The sequence below is a fragment of the Podarcis bocagei genome (genome assembly GCF_964188305.1).
Source record: "Podarcis bocagei genome assembly, chromosome: 8".
Lineage (NCBI taxonomy): Eukaryota > Metazoa > Chordata > Lepidosauria > Squamata > Lacertidae > Podarcis > Podarcis bocagei.
In genome coordinates this window covers 91,515,444-91,536,260 of record NC_138133.1, presented here as the reverse complement: position 1 = coordinate 91,536,260, position 20,817 = coordinate 91,515,444, and the positions used below count along the sequence as shown (strand labels likewise).

The following is a 20,817-nucleotide window of genomic DNA, read 5'->3' as shown; positions in this document are numbered from 1 at the left end:
GCAATAGACCTCCCCCCTTAACCTTGCTGGATCGGCCCCACCAGCTGGCAGTCCAAGGAAGAATGGAGAGAGGATGCTCTGAGCCGGGAGGCTGCCCATCCTGGCATGCCATCGGTGCCCTCCTGCCTCCCGCCCCCTGCTCCTCCAGAGCCCAAGCGCTGCCCCCTTTCGGGGGGGGGGCGTCCCAAGGAAATAAAAAACCACACACAAACAACCACCCTAATGGAGCATCTGGGAGAGGGGAGACCCTTCGGGGGCCACCCAATAACTCTGCCAGGGAGCAGCGCGGCTGAGAGGCGGCTCCTGGTCGCGCGGCGGGACCTTGTGGCGGGGAGTCCCAGAGGCCCCATATCTCCTGCCTTGACAGACGTCACTCGGCGCGCGACCCCCGCCCGTCCGCGAGTTACCTCAGGGTGCTTGGGGGCCGCTACCGTCTCTCCCTGCCAGGAAGGCGGGTGGGTAGGTAGGCAGGTAGGCCGTCCGGCTCCCCTCAGCTCCCCCGCCCCGCAAAGGTCACCGGGTCTCACCTGCAGCAGCGCCGCCGGGCCCCTCTCCATGGCATCCGCCGGCCTCGCAGCAGCGCCGGGAGGAGCGGCCAAGGGCTGAGGGGGCGTCCAGAGGACGAGGGGCCGCCTCGCCACGGGGGCCGCCTCGCCACACACGACGCCGCTCGCCTCGACGCGCTTCTGCCGCCCGCGCGCGCCCCGCTCGGCCTTTTAAGCCCCGCGGAGGCCCCGCCCCGCGCCCGCCGCAGCCAACCGCGCCGCGACGATGTGACGTCAGCCGGGCCGCCGCTCCGGTTGGGCGGCCGCCGGAGACCCGGCCTGGGAGGAGGGAGGGAGGAGGAGGAGGAGGCGGGGCGCGGGGAAGCCCCGCCCACCCCTGGGGGGGGAGGAGAGGGAGGGGCGCAGGGCACGTGGGCAGGTGAGCCGCACCTTTGGGTGGGGGGCAGTGGAGGGAAGGGGCATCACCGCCCCAGGGAAGACCAGGGGTGTCAACATAGCTGTCAACTTTTCCCTTTTCTTGCGAGGAATCCTATTCGGAATAAGGGAATTTCCCTTTAAAAAAGGGAAAAGTTGACAGCTATGGGGGGGGAATGATTCACAGGTGGTATTTTGCTCCCAGTAGGCTTGCTAACCGGGACGTGGGTGGCGCTGTGGGTTAAACCACAGAGCCTAGGACTTGCTGATCAGAAGGTTGGCGGTTCGAATCCCCGCTATCCCACACGGTCAGGAATTGAAACTGGAACCTGTACGCAAAGCAGATGCTCAAAGAACCTAAGAAACCATTGTGGCTAGTAGCCCCGGATAGCCCTCTCCTCCACAAATTTGTCCAATCCTCTTTTAAGGCCGTCTAAGTTGGTGGCATAGGGACGTGGGTGGCGCTGAGGGTTAAACCACAGAGCCTAGGACTTGCCGATCAGAAGGTCGGCGGTTCAAATCCCCGCGACGGGGTGAGCGCCCATTGCTCGGTCCCTGCTCCTGCCAACCTAGCAGTTCAAAAGCATGTCAAAGTGCAAGTAGATAAATAGGTACCGCTCCGGCAGGAAGGTAAACGGCGTTTCCGTGCGCTGCTCTGGTTCGCCAGAAGCGGCTTAGCCATCCTGGCCACATGACCCGGAAGCTGGACGCCGGCTCCTTTGGCCAATAAAGTGAGATGAGCGCTGCAACCCCAGAGTTGTTCGCGACTGGACCTAATGGTCAGGGGTACCTTTACCTTTAGGGTTGCTAAGCCCCTTAATGGATCACTGCCTTGCTGTGGCGAAGGGGCTTGAGTAACTTAGAGAAGCTCTGAGCTATGCCGTGCAGGGCACCCAGGATGGACAGGTCATTTGCTGTTTAGTCGTATAGTCGTGTCCGCCTCTTTGTGACCCCCTGGACCAGAGCACGCCAGGCACTCCTGTCTTCCGCTGCCTCCCGCACTTTGGTCAAACTCATGCTGGTAGCTTCGAGAACACTGTCAAACCATCTGGACAGTGGATCACATTTGGTCAAAACTCTCCACTATGACCTGTCCAATGACAAACATAGACAGCATCCTAAAAAGCAGGGACATCACCTTGCCAACAAAGGTCCGTATAGTTCAAGCTATGGTTTTCCCAGTAGTGATGTATGGAAGTGAGAGCTGGACCATAAAGAAGGCCGAAGAATTGATGCTTTTGAATTCTGGTGCTGGAGGAGACTCTTGAGAGTCCCATGGACTGCAAGAAGATCCAACCTCTCCATTCTGAAGGAAATCAGCCCTGAGTGCTCACTGGAAGGACAGATCCTGCAGCTGAGGCTCCAAGACTTTGGCCACCTCATGAGAAGAGAAGACTCCCTGGAAAAGACCCTGATGTTGGGAAAGATGGAGGGCACAAGGAGAAGGGGACGACAGAGGACGAGATGGTGGGACAGTGTTCTCGAAGCTACCAGCATGAGTTTGACCAAACTGCGGGAGGCAGTGGAAGACAGGAGTGCCTGGCGTGCTCTGGTCCAGGGGGTCACCAAGAGGCGGACACGACTAAACTACTAAACAACAGGTTTGCTAAGATTTACAAGAGGGAATCAGATAAGTGCTGGAAGTGATGAGCCTGCTGTCCTGGTTGGAAAGGAGTTTTGCAATATATTGTAGATTTTAAACCTCTGGGAAAAAACTCTGGAAAAGTGACTTGAAGTTCACAACATGTATATTCCCAGGAGAACTACTTGAAATGATTTACAGATGGTATTTATCTCCAAATAGGCTTACTAAGATGTGTAAGACTGAATCAGATAAGTGCTGGAGATGCAAAGAGGTGGAGGGAACGTTCTTTCATATGTGGTGGACCTGTAAAAGGGTAAAAGAGTATTGGGAAATGATCCCAGTACTCCTAGGACCCTCGTACTTACAGGACCGCCTCTCCTGGTATGTCCCACAGAGGAACTTACGGTCTTCAAATAAAAACATCTTGGAGGTCCCGGGCCACAGAGAGGTTAGGCTGGCCTCAACCAGCGCCAGGGCTTTTTCGGCTGTGGCCCCGATCTGGTGGAACGCTCTGTCACAAGAGATCAGAGCCCTGCAGGATTTGACATCTTTCCACAGGGCCTGCAAGACGGAGCTTTTCCTCCAGGCCTTCGGTCGGGGTTCAGTCTGACTCCCTCTCCCCTTTCATAAGAACTTGCATGAAAGTGGCCTCCCAATTTTTCTCACAGGCCCTTATAAGTTCAGCACAAACAGTTGGGCCTGGGGAGCATTTAAGGTCCCCAACCCTAACCTGCGGGTTGCCATCCGATTGGATTTTATTCTTTTCCTGATCTGATTTGAGGATGTATTTTAATTGATTGTCTGATTTTATGTTAATGTATTAAACATTTGGTGTTAGCCGCTCTGAGCCCAGCTGCGGCTGGGGAGGACGGGATATAAATAAAAATTATTATTATTATTATTATTATTATTATTATTATTATTATTATCTATAATGAATTGGAAAAAATGTTCAAAAGTACTTTCCCCAAAAAACCCCAGAGTCCTTTCTGTTAGGGATAATTCAGACTGAAATTCCCAGGTGTCAGAAAAGGTTATTTATGGGTGCTACTACTGCTCCCCGTGTTTTGTTAGCCCCAAAATGGAAAACTGGCGAGGTCCCAACTAAAGAAGAATGGCAACTTAAGCTGACAGAATATGCACAACTTGCAAACTTAACATATAGAATAAGAAAACAAGAAGAACATACGTTTAGAGAAGATTGGAAAACGTTTATTGAATATATGGGGAATAATTGTGTACAACTGAAAACGCTGGCAGCATTAAGATAAATTCAACAGTGTAAATAGGTTTTGATGGATGAAATAATGGGATAGTGAGTGGTATAGTTTTTGTAAAATATGCAGGGATATAAGATATGTAAAATGAACTATGGTAGGAGAAGAAGGGAAGTCATTGATATCTTAAGTATGCAAAATGTTTGTTTGAAATTGTAAAACAGAAAATTTAATAAAAAATTATATTTTTTAAAAAAAGGAGTGACATGGGATGGAGTCTCCTGCAAAAGAGCATGCTTGAGAGACTCAAGCACCATTTTGCCCAAGCCTGCAGGAAGTTTGGCCTCACCATAAGGAGAGGCAGATTTAGAGGAGCGTGGCCATTTCTGTTGCACTGGGCGCAGAGCCTCAAGGGCACTGCAGGGGAAGCCGCAGCTATGATTCAGAATGGAGTGAGAGCGACAGGGGGTACTGAATTTTGTTGTTGTTGTGTTTTTTTAATTATTTTTGTTTACTTTTATAAGAAAAGAAAGAGAAAGAAAGAACAATACATAACACTTTAAACACATTTATATACATGTTTTCCAAAATGCAAACTTAAAAAAGAGAGAGAGAAAAGACAAAAGGAAAAAAAATATATTTCATAACCAATAATATTACCAAATTCATGCTTCAAACATTACAATATATAAATCCTAGTTAAAATATTATAAAAGACTTCCACCGCATTCACCGCACGTCTCTTAGTTATCTTGCTCGCCTTTACATCAGTTCTTCAATCATTTCCCTTCCTTAGGTTATTTCACAATCCGTCAAATCTTTATGTTCTCTATATTCGTCACAAGGTTAGTCTAAGCACAACCAAACTTTCGTATTTGAGCCCTGCTTGTATAAATATTCATTTAAGCATTCCCATTGTTTCTGTATTAAAGTTTTGGATTTGTGGCTTATTAAATCCGTCAATTTTGCTAACTCCAGGTACTCACATAGTTTACTTATGCAGTCCCCTTTTGTTGGGGGTACTGAATTTTGGCATTATGCAGGGTGCTGCTGAAAATCGAGACCATGTCCTCTGCTGCCATCAACCTGATTAAGACCTACATCCTGGGTTAGGACATTGCCAGCACTCTGTGCATCAGCACTGGGGACCACACGCTTGAGGTGCTAGACAATTTTGTCTACCTGGGCTCCACCCTAACCAGAAACGTCTTCACCAATGCTGAGCTAGACAGGCATATTGACAAGGCAGCTCGTTTCTCCAAAGTGCGCCAGGTCCTTATCTGAGAGATCCTGTTTGCAGATGACGCAGCCTTGGCAGCACACTCCCAAGGCAGCTCTACAGAGACTCGTCAGCCGTTTTGGCCAAGTCTGCGGGGAGTTTGGCCTGTCAAAGACCAGCTTCCTGGGTCAGGATGTCGACAGCACTCCACACATCAGCACTGGCGATCACACGCTTCAGGTGGTAGATGAAGGAAGAAAAATACATGAATAAAACAAATCATTACCTACTTTTGCATGGGGATTCTAATGCGTAACAGCAACAGTGGGAGAAAGACACAGTTAGATGTGATCATGTGCATGGAAGTGTAATGCTAAAACCATTTTCTAAGAATAGACCACCAACGCTTCTCCACCCCACAAATTAACTAATATAAAAGCCCCGCTGAACCCCACTCCCAGATTGCTGGTGGCAGAAGAAGCTTTTAAGAGGTCACAATCTACTAAGTAGATTCTACATAGTATTACTCATCGTGCTCGCTTGCTCACACATACAGGCTGTGTGCAAGCCATACTTTTAAAGCATGTCTTTCCCCATGGTATCCCGGGAAACTGCAGTTTACCCCTCACATAGCTACAATTCCTGGCACCCTTAACATTTCCCAGGATTCTTTGGGGGAAATCATGTGTTTTAAATGTATGATGTGTGCACACAGCTACATACACAAACCAGCATCGCCTGAGCTCTGCGAGTGCGGCTTTCTCTCGATTGAAGTGCAGAGTGTTTGAGGACCAGGACATTCACAGGGAAACCAAAATGCTTGTTCACAAAGCTATTCTACTACCAACCTTACTATATGCTTGTGGAACATGGACCACTTACAAACGCCATCTCCAACTCCTCGAAAGATTCCATCAACGGTGTCTCCGGAATTTATTTTGGATATCACTCTGGAAGACAGGCGAACTAATGCCAGTGTACTGGAAGAAGCAAAGATCACCAGTGTCGAAGCAATGATTCTTCATCATCAACTTCGTTGGACTGGTCATGTTGTGCAGATGCCTGATTATCGTCTTCCAAAGCAACTGCTCTATTCCGAACTTAAAAATGGAAAGCGCAATGCTGGTCGTCAACAAAAGAGGTTCAAAGACTGTCTCAAGGCAAATCTTTAAAAATGTAGTATAAACACCGACAACTGGGAAACACTGGCCTGCGAGCGCTTCAGTTGGAGAACAGCTTTTCCCAAAGGTGTCATGGGCTTTGAAGACACTCAAACTCAGGACGCAAGGGAGAAACATGCTAAGAGGAAGGCACGCTTGGCAAATCCACACCAGGATCAACTCCCGCGCGGAAACCTATGTCCCCACTGTGGAAGGACGTGTGGGTCCAGAATTGGCCTCCACTTACAGACTGACTGTTAAAACCACGTTCATGGAAGACTATCTTACTCAACTACGAGGGATCGCCAAAGAAGAAGAAGAAGATATACAAAGAAGTTTCCACATTATCACCTGGAATTGCAAAGAAAATTTGCATAGTTTGGGACATTTTAGTTTAGAGGAAAGACAAGTAAGAGGCAAAGTGATAGAACCTGATAAAATTATGCGCTGCATGGATAGAGTAGTTAGAGAAAATATTTTCCCCCTGTCTCATAAATCTAGAACTCAGGGACATGTTGTGAAGCTGAATGTTGGAATATTCAAGACAGATAAAAGAAAGGATGTACTCATGCAGCACAAACCAGGGAACTCTCTCCCATAAGGTAAAGGGACCCCTGACCATTAAGTCCAGTCGTGACCGACTCTGGGGTTGCAGCGCTCATTTCCCTTTATTGGCCAAGGGAGCTTCCAGGTCATGTGGCCAGCATGACTAAGCCGCTTCTGGCGAACCAGAGCAGCGGACGGAAATGCCGTTTACCTTCCCGCTGGAGTGGTACCTATTTATCTACTTGCACTTGGTGTGCTTTTGAACTGCTAGGTGGGCAGGAGCAGGGGCTGAGCAACGGGAGCTCACCCTGTCGCGGGGATTCGAACCGCTGACCTTCTGATCTGCAAGTCCTAGGCTCTGTGGTTTAGACCACAGCACCACCCGCGTCCTTCATGCAGCACAAACTAGGGAACTCACTCACCATCCTAGATGGATGTAAAAGAGGAGGAGACAAATTCATGGAGGAGGTGGCTATCGCAAGACAGGAGAGAGGACCCTGGTCCTCAAATCCCGCTTGCTGGTTTCCTGACAGAGGCATCTGGTCAGCCACTGTGAGAAAAGGATGTGGGGACTAGACGGGCCACTGGCCTGATCCAGCTGCTTCTTCTTACGCCCTTCTCCCCTCTCACGCCACTAGTGCAACTGCTCGTGTCACGCTGCACTCCCCACGTGCCCCCAGAAACAGCTTAAGGCCAGCAGCTGTTGCTGCTGCACGGAATCAATAACTAACAGCAGCTGAGATTTGAGATGCTGAACGGAGGCTGAGGGGTGACAATGGGGGGGGGGGAGAGAAAGAAACTGACGGTTTCAAATGAGTCAGAGAAATGACCTGGAACAGGGAAGGCAACAGCGGACGTGCAGAAGCAGTAGCTGTGTGAGGGGACCCAAGCAGAGAGGGGAAGGGGAAGAAACGTGTGTATATTATTACATTGGGAGACAGAATGAAAGAGCCTCCTGGATCAAGCCTATGGCCTGTCTAGTCCAGCATCTCCTGTGGGGAACAGGAACAGAAGCACTCTCCCCTCCAGCAACTGGTATTTGGAGGCATTGCTGCGGAGGGAGACCACATAGGCATCCTGGCTAGTAGCCATCAACAGCCTTCTCCTCCTCCACAAATTTGCCCAATCCTCTTTTAAGGCCATCTAAGTTTGTGGCCGGTCAGGACATGGAATTCCCCCTGCCTGGAACCTTTAAGAGCTGCTGCAGGTCAGTGTAAAGGTAAAGGTAAAGGGACCCCTGACCATTAGGTCCAGTCGTGGCCGACTCTGGGGTTGCGGCACTCATCTTGCTTTACTGGCCAAGGGAGCCGGCGTACAGCTTCCGGGTCATGTGGCCAGCAGGACTAAGCCGCTTCTGGCAAACCAGAGCAGCGCACGGAAAAGCCGTTTACCTTCCTGCCGGAGTGGTACCTATTGATCTACTTGCACTTTTTGGGGTGCTTTCGAACCGCTAAGTTGGCAGGAGCAGGGACCGAGCAACGGGAGCTCACCCCGTCGCGGGGATTCGAACCGTCAACCTTCTGATCGGCAAGTCCTAGGCTCTGTGGTTTAACCCACAGCACCACCTGCGTCCCTTTTGCAGTTCAGTGTAGACAATACTAAACCAGATAGACCAAGGGACTGATTCCTACATTCCTGGCGCCTGCAAGATACACCTTTAGGTGCTGGTTTTAACCTTTGAAGCCCCATACGGCCTAGGACCCTCATACCTACGGGACCGCCTCTCCTGGTATGTCCCACGGAGGACCTTACGGTCTTCAAACAAAAACATCTTGGAGGTCCTGGGCCACAGGGAGGTTAGGCTGGCCTCAACCAGAGCCAGGGCTTTTTCGGCCGTGGCCCCAATCTGGCGGAACGCTCTGTCACAAGAGACTAGGGCCCTGCAGGACTTGACATCTTTCCGCAGGGCCTGCAAGACAGAGCTGTTCCACCAAACCTTTGGCCAAGGCACAGTCTGACCCCCTCCTTTGGTAATCCGCACAGAACTCTAGCCCAATGGTTGCCATGAATTAGATTTTGAATTGATTTTAGAATGAATTGATTTTAGAATGTTGTATTATTTTATTGTTGTTAGCCGCCCTGAGCCCGGCTCTGGCAGGAGAGGGCGGGATATAAATAAAATATTATTATTATTATTATTATTATTATTATTAGGTGCCAGGCAAAAACGTTCCTTCTTAACCAGGCCTTTGGTTAATTTCATTGACATCCCTTTTCAAATGTGTTGGGTTATTGGGCTGTTGTCGTTGTTTTGATTATGTATTTTGTGGTTTTATATTCTGATTTTATTCCCTGGACCACCCCGAGACCTGCAGGTATAGGGCAGCATATAAATTCAATAAATAAATAAAATAAAAAGAATAAGGCGTTTTCTGTGCTGATGTCTTGGCTTTGCTGATATCACATGGGCTAAGAATATAAGACGAGTCCTGCTGGATCAGCCCATTGGCCTGTCAAGTCCAGCATCTTGGCCTCACCCTGTTCCTAGTGGGAAGCCTGCAAGCAGGATTCATAATAAATAATAATAATAATAAATTTTTATTTATACCCCGGCCTTCCCAGTTCAGGAAACTGGGCTCAGGGCGGCTAACAACAATTTTTATTCACTTAATCGATGCTGCAAAACAAAGCATAAAATACGGTATAAGGCATAAATAACAATAAAAACAAAAATCAATTTAGGGGGAAAAGCCATCCAATAACTTCAGATGATCACCAGGGCTAGCTAGCTAAATTAGTCCTATTTGGGCCAGCGAGGAGACCAGGGGAGAACCAGTTGTGGGATCCCAGAGCGGGTAATCTTCATAAAAAGGGGAGGGGGAGGGAAGGAAGGGGAATAAAAGATCAGGCCAGGTTCAAATTGAAAGCCAGGCGGATTAGTTCTGTCTTACAGGCCCTGCGGAAGGAAGTTAAATCCTGCAGGGCCCTGGTCTCCTGGGACAGAGCATTCCACCAGGTCGGAGCCACCACTGAGAAGGCCCTGGCCCTGGTGGAGGATAGTCTGGCTTCCTTAGGGCCCGGGACCTCTAAACTATGGTTATTCATGGACCTTAAGGTCCTCTGCGGGGCAGACCAGGAGAGGTGGTCCCATAAGTACGATTCAAGCACAGCAGCAGTGCTTCCTCCAGCTGTGCGGACAAACCATCGCTAGCAAGGCTTGTAGCCACCCATAGACAGAGCCATGGAAAGGTGGTGCGTGTGTAACAGTGATGGATGGGGGAACACAGCTAAGAGCCAGGAAAGAGCAGGCAAAGAAAAGAAGACGGCACGCTTTGCAGAAGATAAATCTCCCTAAGATGATTCGCCTTGATAGCTAAATGGGATCGCTGCATTCAGAAGCAGGGCGTCTCTGTGTGCCAGATGTGAAGGTCACATGATCTCGGAAGGCCATCACCTAGGAACAGGAGTACCTGGCCTTAGACCAGGCCAGACTATTTGTGCCTGGGGCCCAGTGTTGTCTTCTCTGGCTGGCAGAAGCTCTCTGGGTAGAGGAGTCCCCCTTCCTCCCTGACACCTCCTACGAGAGAGACATCTTCAGCTGTGGAAATGGGAGTCGAATCTGGGAGCTCCCGCAGTCCCCACACAGCTGCTCGGGGGCTTTTTGGAAATCTCCAAACGGCAACTGGGAGAAACCAAATGCTGGACTGTGATGGACCTTTGGATAGATCCAGCAAGGCAGGCGCCGTGGGTGCAATGATGGACAGAAAGGAAACATCTCTAGGGGACAGGTGGATATTGTCAATGCCACTCCAAGGGGTGCAAGATTCCAGGGAGGTGCAGGTGCTTAAGCGGCTGTGATGGCCTGGGATTCGGACTCGGAGGCTGAACCTGAGGAATCCCAGCCTGCACAGGAGTCCCCGCCTCCAGAACCAGCTGAGGGAATGAGCCTGAAGGGTCCTCACCTGTGCTGGATTCTCAGGTGCAGGCACCAGCTGAGTCTGCTCTGGCTCCTGAGGTGATGGAGGACCCATTGCCTGCAGGTGCTCCACTCTCAGCCCCGTCAGGGGAAGCGGAGGTTGCCTCTGGGTCCAGTAACCCTCCAGCCTCTCCTGAGCTGCTGAGGCTCAGGGCAGAGAGGCGGAGGGAACTAAGTTCCCGCAGGAGGAGTGCTCGCCTCCAGGCCAGGAGAGGCGAGTCACCAGAGGATCGGGGCCGCCCTATGCCTCGGGGCAGATAAAAGCCGGCCAGCCCCAGTCCCAAGTTGCGGGAGCAACATTGTTGGTTGCTAGTTCCTGCCTGAACCGTGTCCTGCTTTCCTGCCTGAGCTCCTGACCCGCCCTGGCTCCCTGCTTGCAAGCCGGTTCCTGACTTCACCCGGCTCCCTGCCCTGCACCCAGCTTCAGCTACTACGGACTGCCTCCTCGTTGCGCCTTTGACCATGGACCGAACTTGGACCTTGCCTCTCAGGTAACCCACGGGACCAGCACAGTGACATTCGTGTTTCCTTTGGAAATGAGGCACAGCAGAAAGTGCAGTGTCTTCATCATATACGGTCTATTTACACATATATACAACCTAAGCCTACAATAGAGGGGCTCAAAGAATTACACTCCAGCCTTGGATCAAAGAAGAAATCAAGCATGGCTCTCTGTCTCTCTGCTCAGTTTGCCGCACTTAACAGAGTGACACTTTTTTTTCTTCTAACTATCTCTTAGTAGAAGGAGGGTCTCACCCCCATCTGCTCATCATCCAGCACAGAGTATCTGCTTTGTTAATCGCCCATTTCCTTCCCTTTATTCTCTTCTCTCAAGCAATTTCCAGAACAATGAAAAACTGGTTCAGCTTGTATTTTGACGCTGCTAAATTCAGCGCCTGGCAGCCCATCTTAATACTCTAAGCATTTATTTCACATTGCCTTGCTGAAACACCCTAAGAGGCTGCCTTATTCTGAATAAGCTGAGCCTTGGTCCTCAGCTGATATGCAGCTCTGCTACTCTCAGGGATGACTGCAGCATGGCTGAGGAGGCACAGGTGTGAGATTTCCGCAAGGGTGCTGCTCCTTTGGGCGGGATGTCCGTGGCAAATCCGTAGCCCGAAGAGACGGCAGAGACAAAGGCACCAGAATTGGGAGCGTGGACCATAGTAGGAAGCACAGCCGTGAGGCTCAGCGAAGCATCTGTCCAGAGCCCTTGACTGGACCCAGCAGCCTGCAAGGACAATGTGGAAACAGCAGCTGCACCCCAATGGAAGAATATATGGGACATTTTGAGAAGCCCTACAAGCTGTTGTCCTCTTAAATGCTCAGGTAGGATGGCCTGTACAAGACTAATGGGCTGGCGGGCTTGAAATGCAAACACAGGAACCAGAAATTGAAGTGTGGGGAGGACCACTGTGGTTACTCTGTCAAGAGGAAAATGAAATACAGTGGTACCTCGGGTTACAGATGCTTCAGGTTAAGAACTTTACCTCAGGATGAGAACAGAAATCGCGTGCTGGCGGTGTGGCGGTGGCGGGAGGTCCCATTAGCTAAAGTGGTACCTCAGGTTAAGAACAGTTTCAGGTTAAGAACGGACCTCCAGAACGAATTAAGTTCTTAACCTGAGGTACCACTGTACTACGTTGAATACAGGGAGACCACAAGGGCTGACAGTTTCCTTTATATTTTTGACAGCCCGCTTTTTGCCAGCATCTGCCACCTGAGGCAGCTGCCTCACTTTGCCTAACAGTAGGGCCAGCAGATGCACATGCTGGGGTCTTTTTTTTTTATTCCTGGGGATCATGTCTGTCAGGGGACTGCCATCGGAACCGGGGAGGGAGGCAGGGAGGCCGTTGGGATACAGAGAGCCTCGAAACTCCTGAGGAGCAGTTTCTCTTCCAGCAATGGGAAAAGCCATACCTCCAGTGGGGAAGAGAGGGAAGGCGCCAGCCAGGCGAGGAAAGGGGTCAAGGATGCTGCTGAGAGCCCCAGCGCCCCACCTCGCCAGACTGGCCAGGAGGGACGCACGCCACCTCCATCACCCAGCTTGCACAGAGGGGTGAAACGCAAGGAGGGGAGGAGGAGACTTGGGGTGCCAAAGTTCTTATGTTGGGGGAGAAGCCGGAAGGGGCCACTCCCGGATTCTGCAAGTGACTGAGACGGACATGAACTTAGCAAATCTGCAGTGTAAATAGTTTGCACAATGAAACCTGTAAAAGGCAGATTGGAGTCCTGCCTGGTTACTCACGAGCAACCACCACCAGCATCTGACAATGTCCCACAGCACCCCTGCTTCCTCAGGTGCAAATGCAGCCAATGAGCTGAACAGGACCAGCAACCCCACCAAATAAAGGGAAGCACAGACAGTTCAAAACATTCCTTTTATTGTACTCTTGCCACCTGCGGACCAGTTCGTTCCCCTTGTCATCGTTCGTCTGTGCCAGCCTCTGGACGCCGGGTGCGAGATTGTCTCTGGCTGGAGATTTCTCCCCAAACAAAGATGCAGCCAGTGCCTCGGAGGAGACTGTCAGGGGCTGAAAAGAGCGTCAAAAGTGGTTCCCTTGAGGAAAGCCAAGAAGGGAAAAGGTCCTCAGAGACAGGACAGGCAAAGCGTTGGGGGTGGTGGAGACGGGGAAGGAGAAGAGCAGGCCTTGTTTCTAAAAAAAGGCAGGTACACGTTGTTTCTAAAATAAGGAAAGCGGATCAATTGTTCCCTGTGGCCACCGAGGAAACAGGATCGAGTGACAGAGAAGGAGGACTGAGAGAAATTACACAGCGGGAGGAAGTCGGCTTTGATAAGGACATCACAGCAGGATCAGTCCCAAAGAAGGGGGGCATAAGAACATGAGGAGAGCCCAGCTGCGTCAGGACAATGGCCATTCTAGCCAAGCATCCTATTCTCTCTCTCTTTTAAAAAAATGCTTTTTATTGGTGTTTCATTTAATACAAACAAACAAAACACAGTAAAATTCAACTATCATTTACCCACGTTCCTTCTGCTGAGCATCGACTTCCTTCCCTCCCTTCAACAGGTTTTCTTATGTCAGTCACTTTTTCCACCGTTTCTTATTTTATCCAATCCTATCTACATCGTAAGATTTATTTCAGTCCTGCCGGAGTCTTCAGATTTCTACAGTTATTATTTATGTACTCCATAAATTTACGCCAATCTTTTTGGAATTTTGCTTCCTCCCGATTTCGGATTCTACAGGTCCGTTTTGCTAGTTCCGTGTAATCAACCATCTTCGTCTGCCTCTACTTCTCTATTGTTGGTAATTCTGGTGCTTTCCATTTTGGGGCTAACAAAGTCGCCCAGCATGGTGTTCTCACAGGGGCTAACCACATGCCTGCCAGCAGGATTTGAACACAAGAGCAGCACTCTCCTAGAATCATAAGAGTTGGAATAGACCACAAGGGCCATCGAGTCCAACCCCCTGCCAAGCAGGAAACACCATCAGAGCACTCCTCAACTGCGGTTTCCAGCAATTGGCATTCAGAAGCATTGCTGCCGCCAACTGTGGAGGGGGATCATAGCCATCTGGGCTAGGAGCCATCAGTAGCTCTCTCCTCCTCCATGAATTTGTCTCATCCTCTTTTAAAGCCAGGGCCAGGGCCTTCTCAGTGATGGCTCCGACCTGGTGGAACGCTCTGTCCCAGGAGACCAGGGCCCTACAGGATTTAACCTCCTTCCACAGGGCCTGTAAGACAGAGCTATTCTGCCTGGCTTTCAATTTGAACTTAGACTGATCTTTTATTCCCCTTCCTTCCCTCCCCCATCCCATTTTATGACGATTACCCGCTCTGGGATCCCACAGCTAATTCTCCCCTGGTCTCCTCACTGGCCCAAGTAGGACTAATTTAGCCAGGTAGCCCTGGTGATCTTCTAATGTTTATTGGATGGATTTCCCCCCTAAATTGATTATGAGTTTATTGTTATTCAAGTTTTATACCGTATTTTATTCTTTTTTGTTGTTGCATCAATTAAGTGTTTTAAATTTGTTGTTAGCCACCCTGAGCCCGGTTTTCTGAACCAGGAAAGGTGGGGTATAAATAAATTATTATTATTATTATTATTATTATTATTATTATTATTATTATATTATTATTATTATTATTATTATTATTATTATTATTATTATTATTATTATTATTATTCAAGTTGGCGGTCATCAACGTCTCCGGAGGCAGTGAGTTCCAGTGTTTAACTATGCGGTGTGTAAAGGACTTTATCTGTTTGGAATCTTCCAGCATTCAGTTTCATTGGGAGTCCCTCAGCCTGTCCTCTCAATCTCCTATTATTACTATTACAGTATTATTATTATTATTATTATTTGTATACCACCCTTCATCCGAATATCTCAGGGCTGTTCACAAGATGAAAAGACAGGATAAAAGCACAAACTAAATAGTGACAACAAAAGCAAAGCAAAAAGATTGGCCAGGGGGAGAGACCACTGGATGCAAGTTATGAGTTGTCCTGTTTACTGCATCCTCTCTCTCTCTTTTTTTTAAAAAGATATTTATTAAAGTTTTTAAATTATAACAATGAAAATGAAAAAAAAAACCAAAATACAAAATACAGCATAAAAACAGTTAAAAAACAAATAATTTTCCATAACATATCTTCCTTACACTTATTTCCCCAGCCCTCCTCATACCTCCCTTCTTTGTATTCCACTTCAATTTGTTAGTTCAGCAAATCCTTACCATTAAGCTTTTACCCATTTGTAAACCTTTTTTTCCGTATCTCCTAAAACATTACAGCTGGAAACCCCTTAGTTTCTATCCAACATCTTTCTAGCATTCATTAATTTTACAATATTTCTGCAAATAGTCTTTAAATTTCTTCCAGTCTTCTTCCACCAACTCTTCTCGGATTCTGCCAGTCATTTCTGCCAATTCCATGTAGTCAATCACCTTCATCTGCCATTCTTCCACAGTGGGTAGATCTTGCGTCTTCCAATGTTTACTGCATCCTCTCCCACCCTAGATGCTCAGACAGCACCTTGTTGTTCATCAGGTTCTCCAGACAAGCAACACAGGGCGACTCGCTTGTGAGCTTCCATCCTGGTTATCTGGCTGGTCACTGTTGAAACAGAAGGCCAGGCAGTGCAGTTCTTATAAATCACCCTTACCAGCTTTATTTTTCTTTGATTGCAGCCCCTGCCAAGCCTCTGCCGGCCAGCCTGACCTTTCCATCCATTACCCAAAGTGCCTGGACGACGTCATAAATCCTTTGAAGAGCATCAATCTTTCTCCGAGCCAGGCAACGTTGTTCAGCGTACCGCTCCAGGAATCGCTCATGTGGGCGGAAGGACTGTTTTCGGTCGGAGATTCCGAGTCAACATTAGGAATACAGTGGTACCTCAGGTTAAGTTCTTAATTCGTTCCGGAGGTCTGTACTTAACCTGAAACTGTTCTTAACCTGAAGCACCACTTTAGTTAATGGGGCCTCCCACTATTGCCACGCTGTTGGAGCCCAATTTCTGTTCTCATCCTGAAGCAAAGTCTTAACCTGAAGCACTATTTCTGGGTTAGCGGAGTCTGTAACCTGAAGCGTATGTAACCTGAGGTATCACTGTAACTTTCTGATGGCAAGAGCTGTCGGAAAAGGTCCCTTGGAAGGCGGTGGACTCCCATTCCTTGGAGTTTCAAGGATTCTTCAGCTGCAATTGCTGCAACTAATCTACATACAACTAATCCAGAATGCGGCAGCTAAACTGGTGACTGGGAGCAGCTGCCAAGACCACATAACACCAGTCCTGAAAGACCTACACTGGCTCCCAGTATGTTTCCAGGCACTATTAAAAGTGTTGGTGCTGACCTTGAAAGCCCTAAATGGCCTCGGTCCAGTATACCTGAAGGAGCATCTCCACTCCCATCGTTCAGCCCGGACACTGAGGTCCAGCTCCGAGGGCCTTCTGGCAGTTCCCTCCCTGCGAGAAGCCAAGTTACAGGGAACCAGGCAGAGGGCCTTCTTGGTGGTGGCACCCGCCCTGTGGAACGCCCTCCCATCAGATGTCAGGGAAATAAACAACATCTGAAGGCAGTTTTTAATGTTTAATAGGTAACTGACTCTGGGGTTGCAGCACTCATATCGGTTTATTGGCCGAGGGAGCCGGCATATAGCTTCCAGGTCATGTGGCCAGCAGGACTAAGCCACTTCTGGTGAACCAGAGCAGCTCATGGAAATGCCATTTACCTTGCACTTGCTTTCGAACTGCTAGGTTGGCAGGAGCAGGGACCGAGCAACGGGAGCTCACCCCGTCACGGAGATTCAAACCGCCGACCTTCTGATTGGCAAGTCCTAGGCTCTGTAGTTTAACCCACAGCACCACCCGCGTCTGGGGTCTCTTACAGACCTACAAAATTCTGAGTTTCAAAGGCCTTCGCGCTGGAGACCTTCCCTGGTGGCTTGTGCCACGTGCACTAATTAGCAGATGGAGAGAGCTGCTGCCACGTGGATTTTTTTCCGCCTTGGGCTTCCCAATGTCTGTCATGGGCAGGCATGGGTAATGGGGAGGACCCAAGGCCCCAGAGCAGCCGAGAGAAGGGTGCCTTTGAAGTCAGGAGCAAAAAGATGGCTTCATTAGGGTTGCCACGGCGATGAGCTCTCCTGCCTCTCCTCTTCCCACCTCCAATTCCCACCGCCTCCTTCTCCTCCCGCATCTTGTCCAGAACCACTTTCCTGCTGCTGATGTTGCAGAGGCTGAAGCGGAGAAGCGAAACAGATGGAGAGAGATATAGGCAAGGATGTAAAAAGAGAGAGCAGAAAGCGACGTGCCTTGTTCCTGACCGCGCAGCCTATTCCTTCCGGCCACGCTCCAGTGCGGTGGGTGTACTCGTGCGTGCAATTAAACACGGTCGGCCGCTGAGTGTTCCTTCCCTCCCCTCCCCCCCCCGCACCGCTGTATTGATCAAGTGTCCGCGGCAAGGAGATAAAAGGGCACGGTTATGTTGCAATTAGCTCTGAAAGCATCATCAGGGCATCGATCCATTTGTCAATTAAGGATTTTGTTAAGCGAGCTGTTACAGTCACTGGGGAGGTGGGATTTCCGCACCCGGTCTGGCTGCTGTAATCATTTGGTGCATCTTTCATGCAGCGCACAGTTAAATGAGAGGCACAAATACAAGATGGGTGACACCTGGCTTGAGAGCAGTACATGTGAAAAGGATCTAAGAGTCTTGGTTGACCACAAACTTGACATGAGCCAACAGTGTGACGTGGCAGCTAAAAAAGCCAATGCAATTCTGGGCTGCATCAATAGGAGTATAGCATCTAGATCAAGGGAAGTAATAGTGCCACTGTATTCTGCTCTGGTCAGACCTCACCTGGAGTACTGTGTCCAGTTCTGGGCACCACAATTCAAGAAGGACACTGACAAACTGGAACGTGTTCAGAGAAGGGCAACCAAAATGGTCAAAGGCCTGGAAACGATGCCTTATGCGGAACGGCTAAGGGAGCTGGAGTCTCCTTCTTTGGAGGTCTTTAAGCAGAGGCTTGACAACCATATGTCAGGAGTGCTCTGATGGTGTTTCCTGCTTGGCAGGGGGTTGGACTCAGTGGCCCTTGTGGTCTCTTCCAACTCTATGATTCTATGATTCTATGTTTAGCCTGGAGAAGAGGAGGTTAAGGGGTGATATGATAGCCATGTTCAAATATATAAAAGGATGTCACATAGAGGAGGGAGAAAGGTTGTTTTCTGCTGCTCCAGAGAAGCGGACATGGAGCAATGGATCCAAACTACAAGAAAGAAGATTCCACCTAAACATTAGGAAGAGCTTCCTGACAGTAAGAGCTGTTCGACAGTGGAATTTGCTGCCAAGGAGTGTGGTGGAGTCTCCTACTTTGGAGGTCTTTAAGCAGAGGCTTGACAACCATATGTCAGGAGTGCTCTGATGGTGTTTCCTGCTTGGCAGGGGGTTGGACTCGATGGCCCTTGTGGTCTCTTCCAACTCTAGGATTCTATGATTCTATGATTCTATGAAATTATGGTCCTAACGACCAAGCCTCTTGGGCTTGCCAATCGGAAGGTCGGCGGTTTGAATCCCCGCAACAGAGTGAGCTCCCGCTGCTCTGTCCCAGCTCCTGCCAACCTAGCAGTCTGAGACCATGCCAGTGCAAGTAGATAAATAGGTACCACTGTGGCGGAAAGGTAAACAGTGTTTCTGTGCACTCTGGTTTCCGTCACAGTGTCCCGTTGCACCAGAAGTGGTTTAGTCCTGCTGGCCACATGACCCGGAAAGCTGTCTGTGGACAAACGCCGGCTCCCTCGGCCTGAAAGCGAGATGAGCGCCGCAACCCCAGAGTCGCCTTTGACTGGACTTAACCGTCCAGGGGTCCTTTACCTTTTCCCTCACTCACACTGTTGGCTGTACTAACCGAATATGTACAAAAACCAATAAAAATAATATATGTATAAAACTATTGATGTACAACCAAACATCTGATAAGACAGGAGACAACAAAGTCACTGCAGATTATTGAGTCATCTGGACTGGCTATTTGAATCGGAATAGGCAAGCCTGCAAGCGTTACAAGATTCTTCAGCAGGTGTGTGTTGTACACGGCTCTGCAACACCAACACACACACAGAGGGCAGCTCCCCTGATACCAACTATCCCAGCCCGACAATCAACGGGGTGGTGCTGCTTGTTGGCTGGTTGGCGCTGACCAGTGACGGGGCCTTCTCGGTGGTGGCCTCCCAGTACTGGAATGCCTTGCCTACTGCACTGTGTCTGTTTATCTCATTATTAACATTCCACATGGAGATACAAAGCATTCCTGTCACCCAGAGATTTGATAGCTGAAGAGATACTGCTCCTGACAACCTTGATTATAAGTAAAAAACCTCAGAGCAATTTCCAAAGTATGTGACTTTTAAAAAAAAGGGTTGTTTTTTAAAGAAATTATTTAGATCTTTTCATTTTATGTTTGTGTTGCTGCCCAGCCCTGTGCTCCTTTGGAAGGAGGAGCACGGTAGGAATTTAATTAAAAGAAATAAAACTGCGACAGAAACCTCTCCCACCGGCTTTCCTAGAGAGACCAGCTGCCAGGGCCTTTCTGTAGAAGCCTTTAAAACAAAAAACAAAAAACTGTTCAAAGCATGATTTTGCTTCCCCCACCAGCACTTTTATGCTGATCACAAAACTCTGGCTGTTGCCCTGCAATTATTTCCTTTTTGGTTCCTCTTGTTTTGTTTTTACCCTCATCCATTTTATGCAAATGGTGACCATGGATGGTTTTGTTACTTGCCTGGAGGCATTTTTAAAAGATGAATTATAGGCCCTTCTCCGTCAGCTCTTTACTGCCACTGAAAATTAACTTTCTCTTTCTGGTTCCTTTTTCATGTTCCATTAGGCACACTGAGCAAACAAGTTTTGCCAGACATTTGAGGTTTAGACATAACACCATTCTCACAATTAGCAGCTGTGTGGACGCATACTGTATATATATACATAATTAGCAATTTCAGGGGAGTAGGGGGAAGCCCACAATGGTCCTCATCTGGATCAAGGCCTGTGCCTGAAGTGTAACTAACAGGCACAGGCCCTGATCCAATTTAGGACCATTGTGAGTGTTATGTACTGAGTTGAATAGGATCCAAAATTCAGCAGTCTGATTGGTCCTAGAATAGTAGGATTCAGAATGCAGCAGTCTGATTGGTCCTAGAACAATAGGATCCAGAATGCAGCAGTCTGATCGGTCCTAGAACAATAGGATCCAGAATGCAGCAGTCTGATTGGTCCTAGAACAATAGGATTCAGAATGCAGCAATCTGATTGGTCCTAAAACAATAGGATCCAGAATGCAGCAATCTGATTGGTCCTAGAACAATAGGATCCAGAATGCAGCAGTCTGATCGGTCCTAGAACAATAGGATACAGAATGCAGCAGTCTGATTGGTCCTAGAACAATAGGATCCAGAATGCAGCAGTCTGATCGGTCCTAGAACAATAGGATCCAGAATGCAGCAGTCTGATCGGTCCTAGAACAATAGGATCCAGAATGCAGCAGTCTGATTGGTCCTAGAACAGTAGGATTCAGAATGCAGCAGTCTGATTGGTCCTAGAACAATAGGATCCAGAATGACCCTGGGGTCCCTTCCAACTCTACTCTTGACATCATCTCTTGCTTGGTCCTCCCTGCATTGGATTGGCTGCTGCTCTTCTCCTTCCCAGATATGCAAATCTCCTTTTCTTGTGATTGGCATAATCGACCGGAGCCAAAGGCTTTACATATTTCTCCACCCC

At 48.8% G+C, this 20,817-nt stretch overlaps 1 protein-coding gene across 2 annotated transcripts in view; it reads right to left on the bottom strand.

The window, feature by feature from the left end:
- LRRC24 (leucine rich repeat containing 24) overlaps positions 1-667 on the bottom strand; it is a 32,100-nt gene extending 31,433 nt beyond the window's left edge. For both annotated transcript variants that reach the window (XM_081204722.1, XM_081204723.1), the window contains exon 1: positions 528-667. In XM_081204722.1, the coding sequence (XP_081060848.1) occupies positions 528-562 (35 nt within the window). In that variant the 5' untranslated portion in view covers positions 563-667. The remainder of the gene's footprint in view (positions 1-527) is intronic.
- Positions 668-20,817: the final 20,150 nt, after the last annotated feature.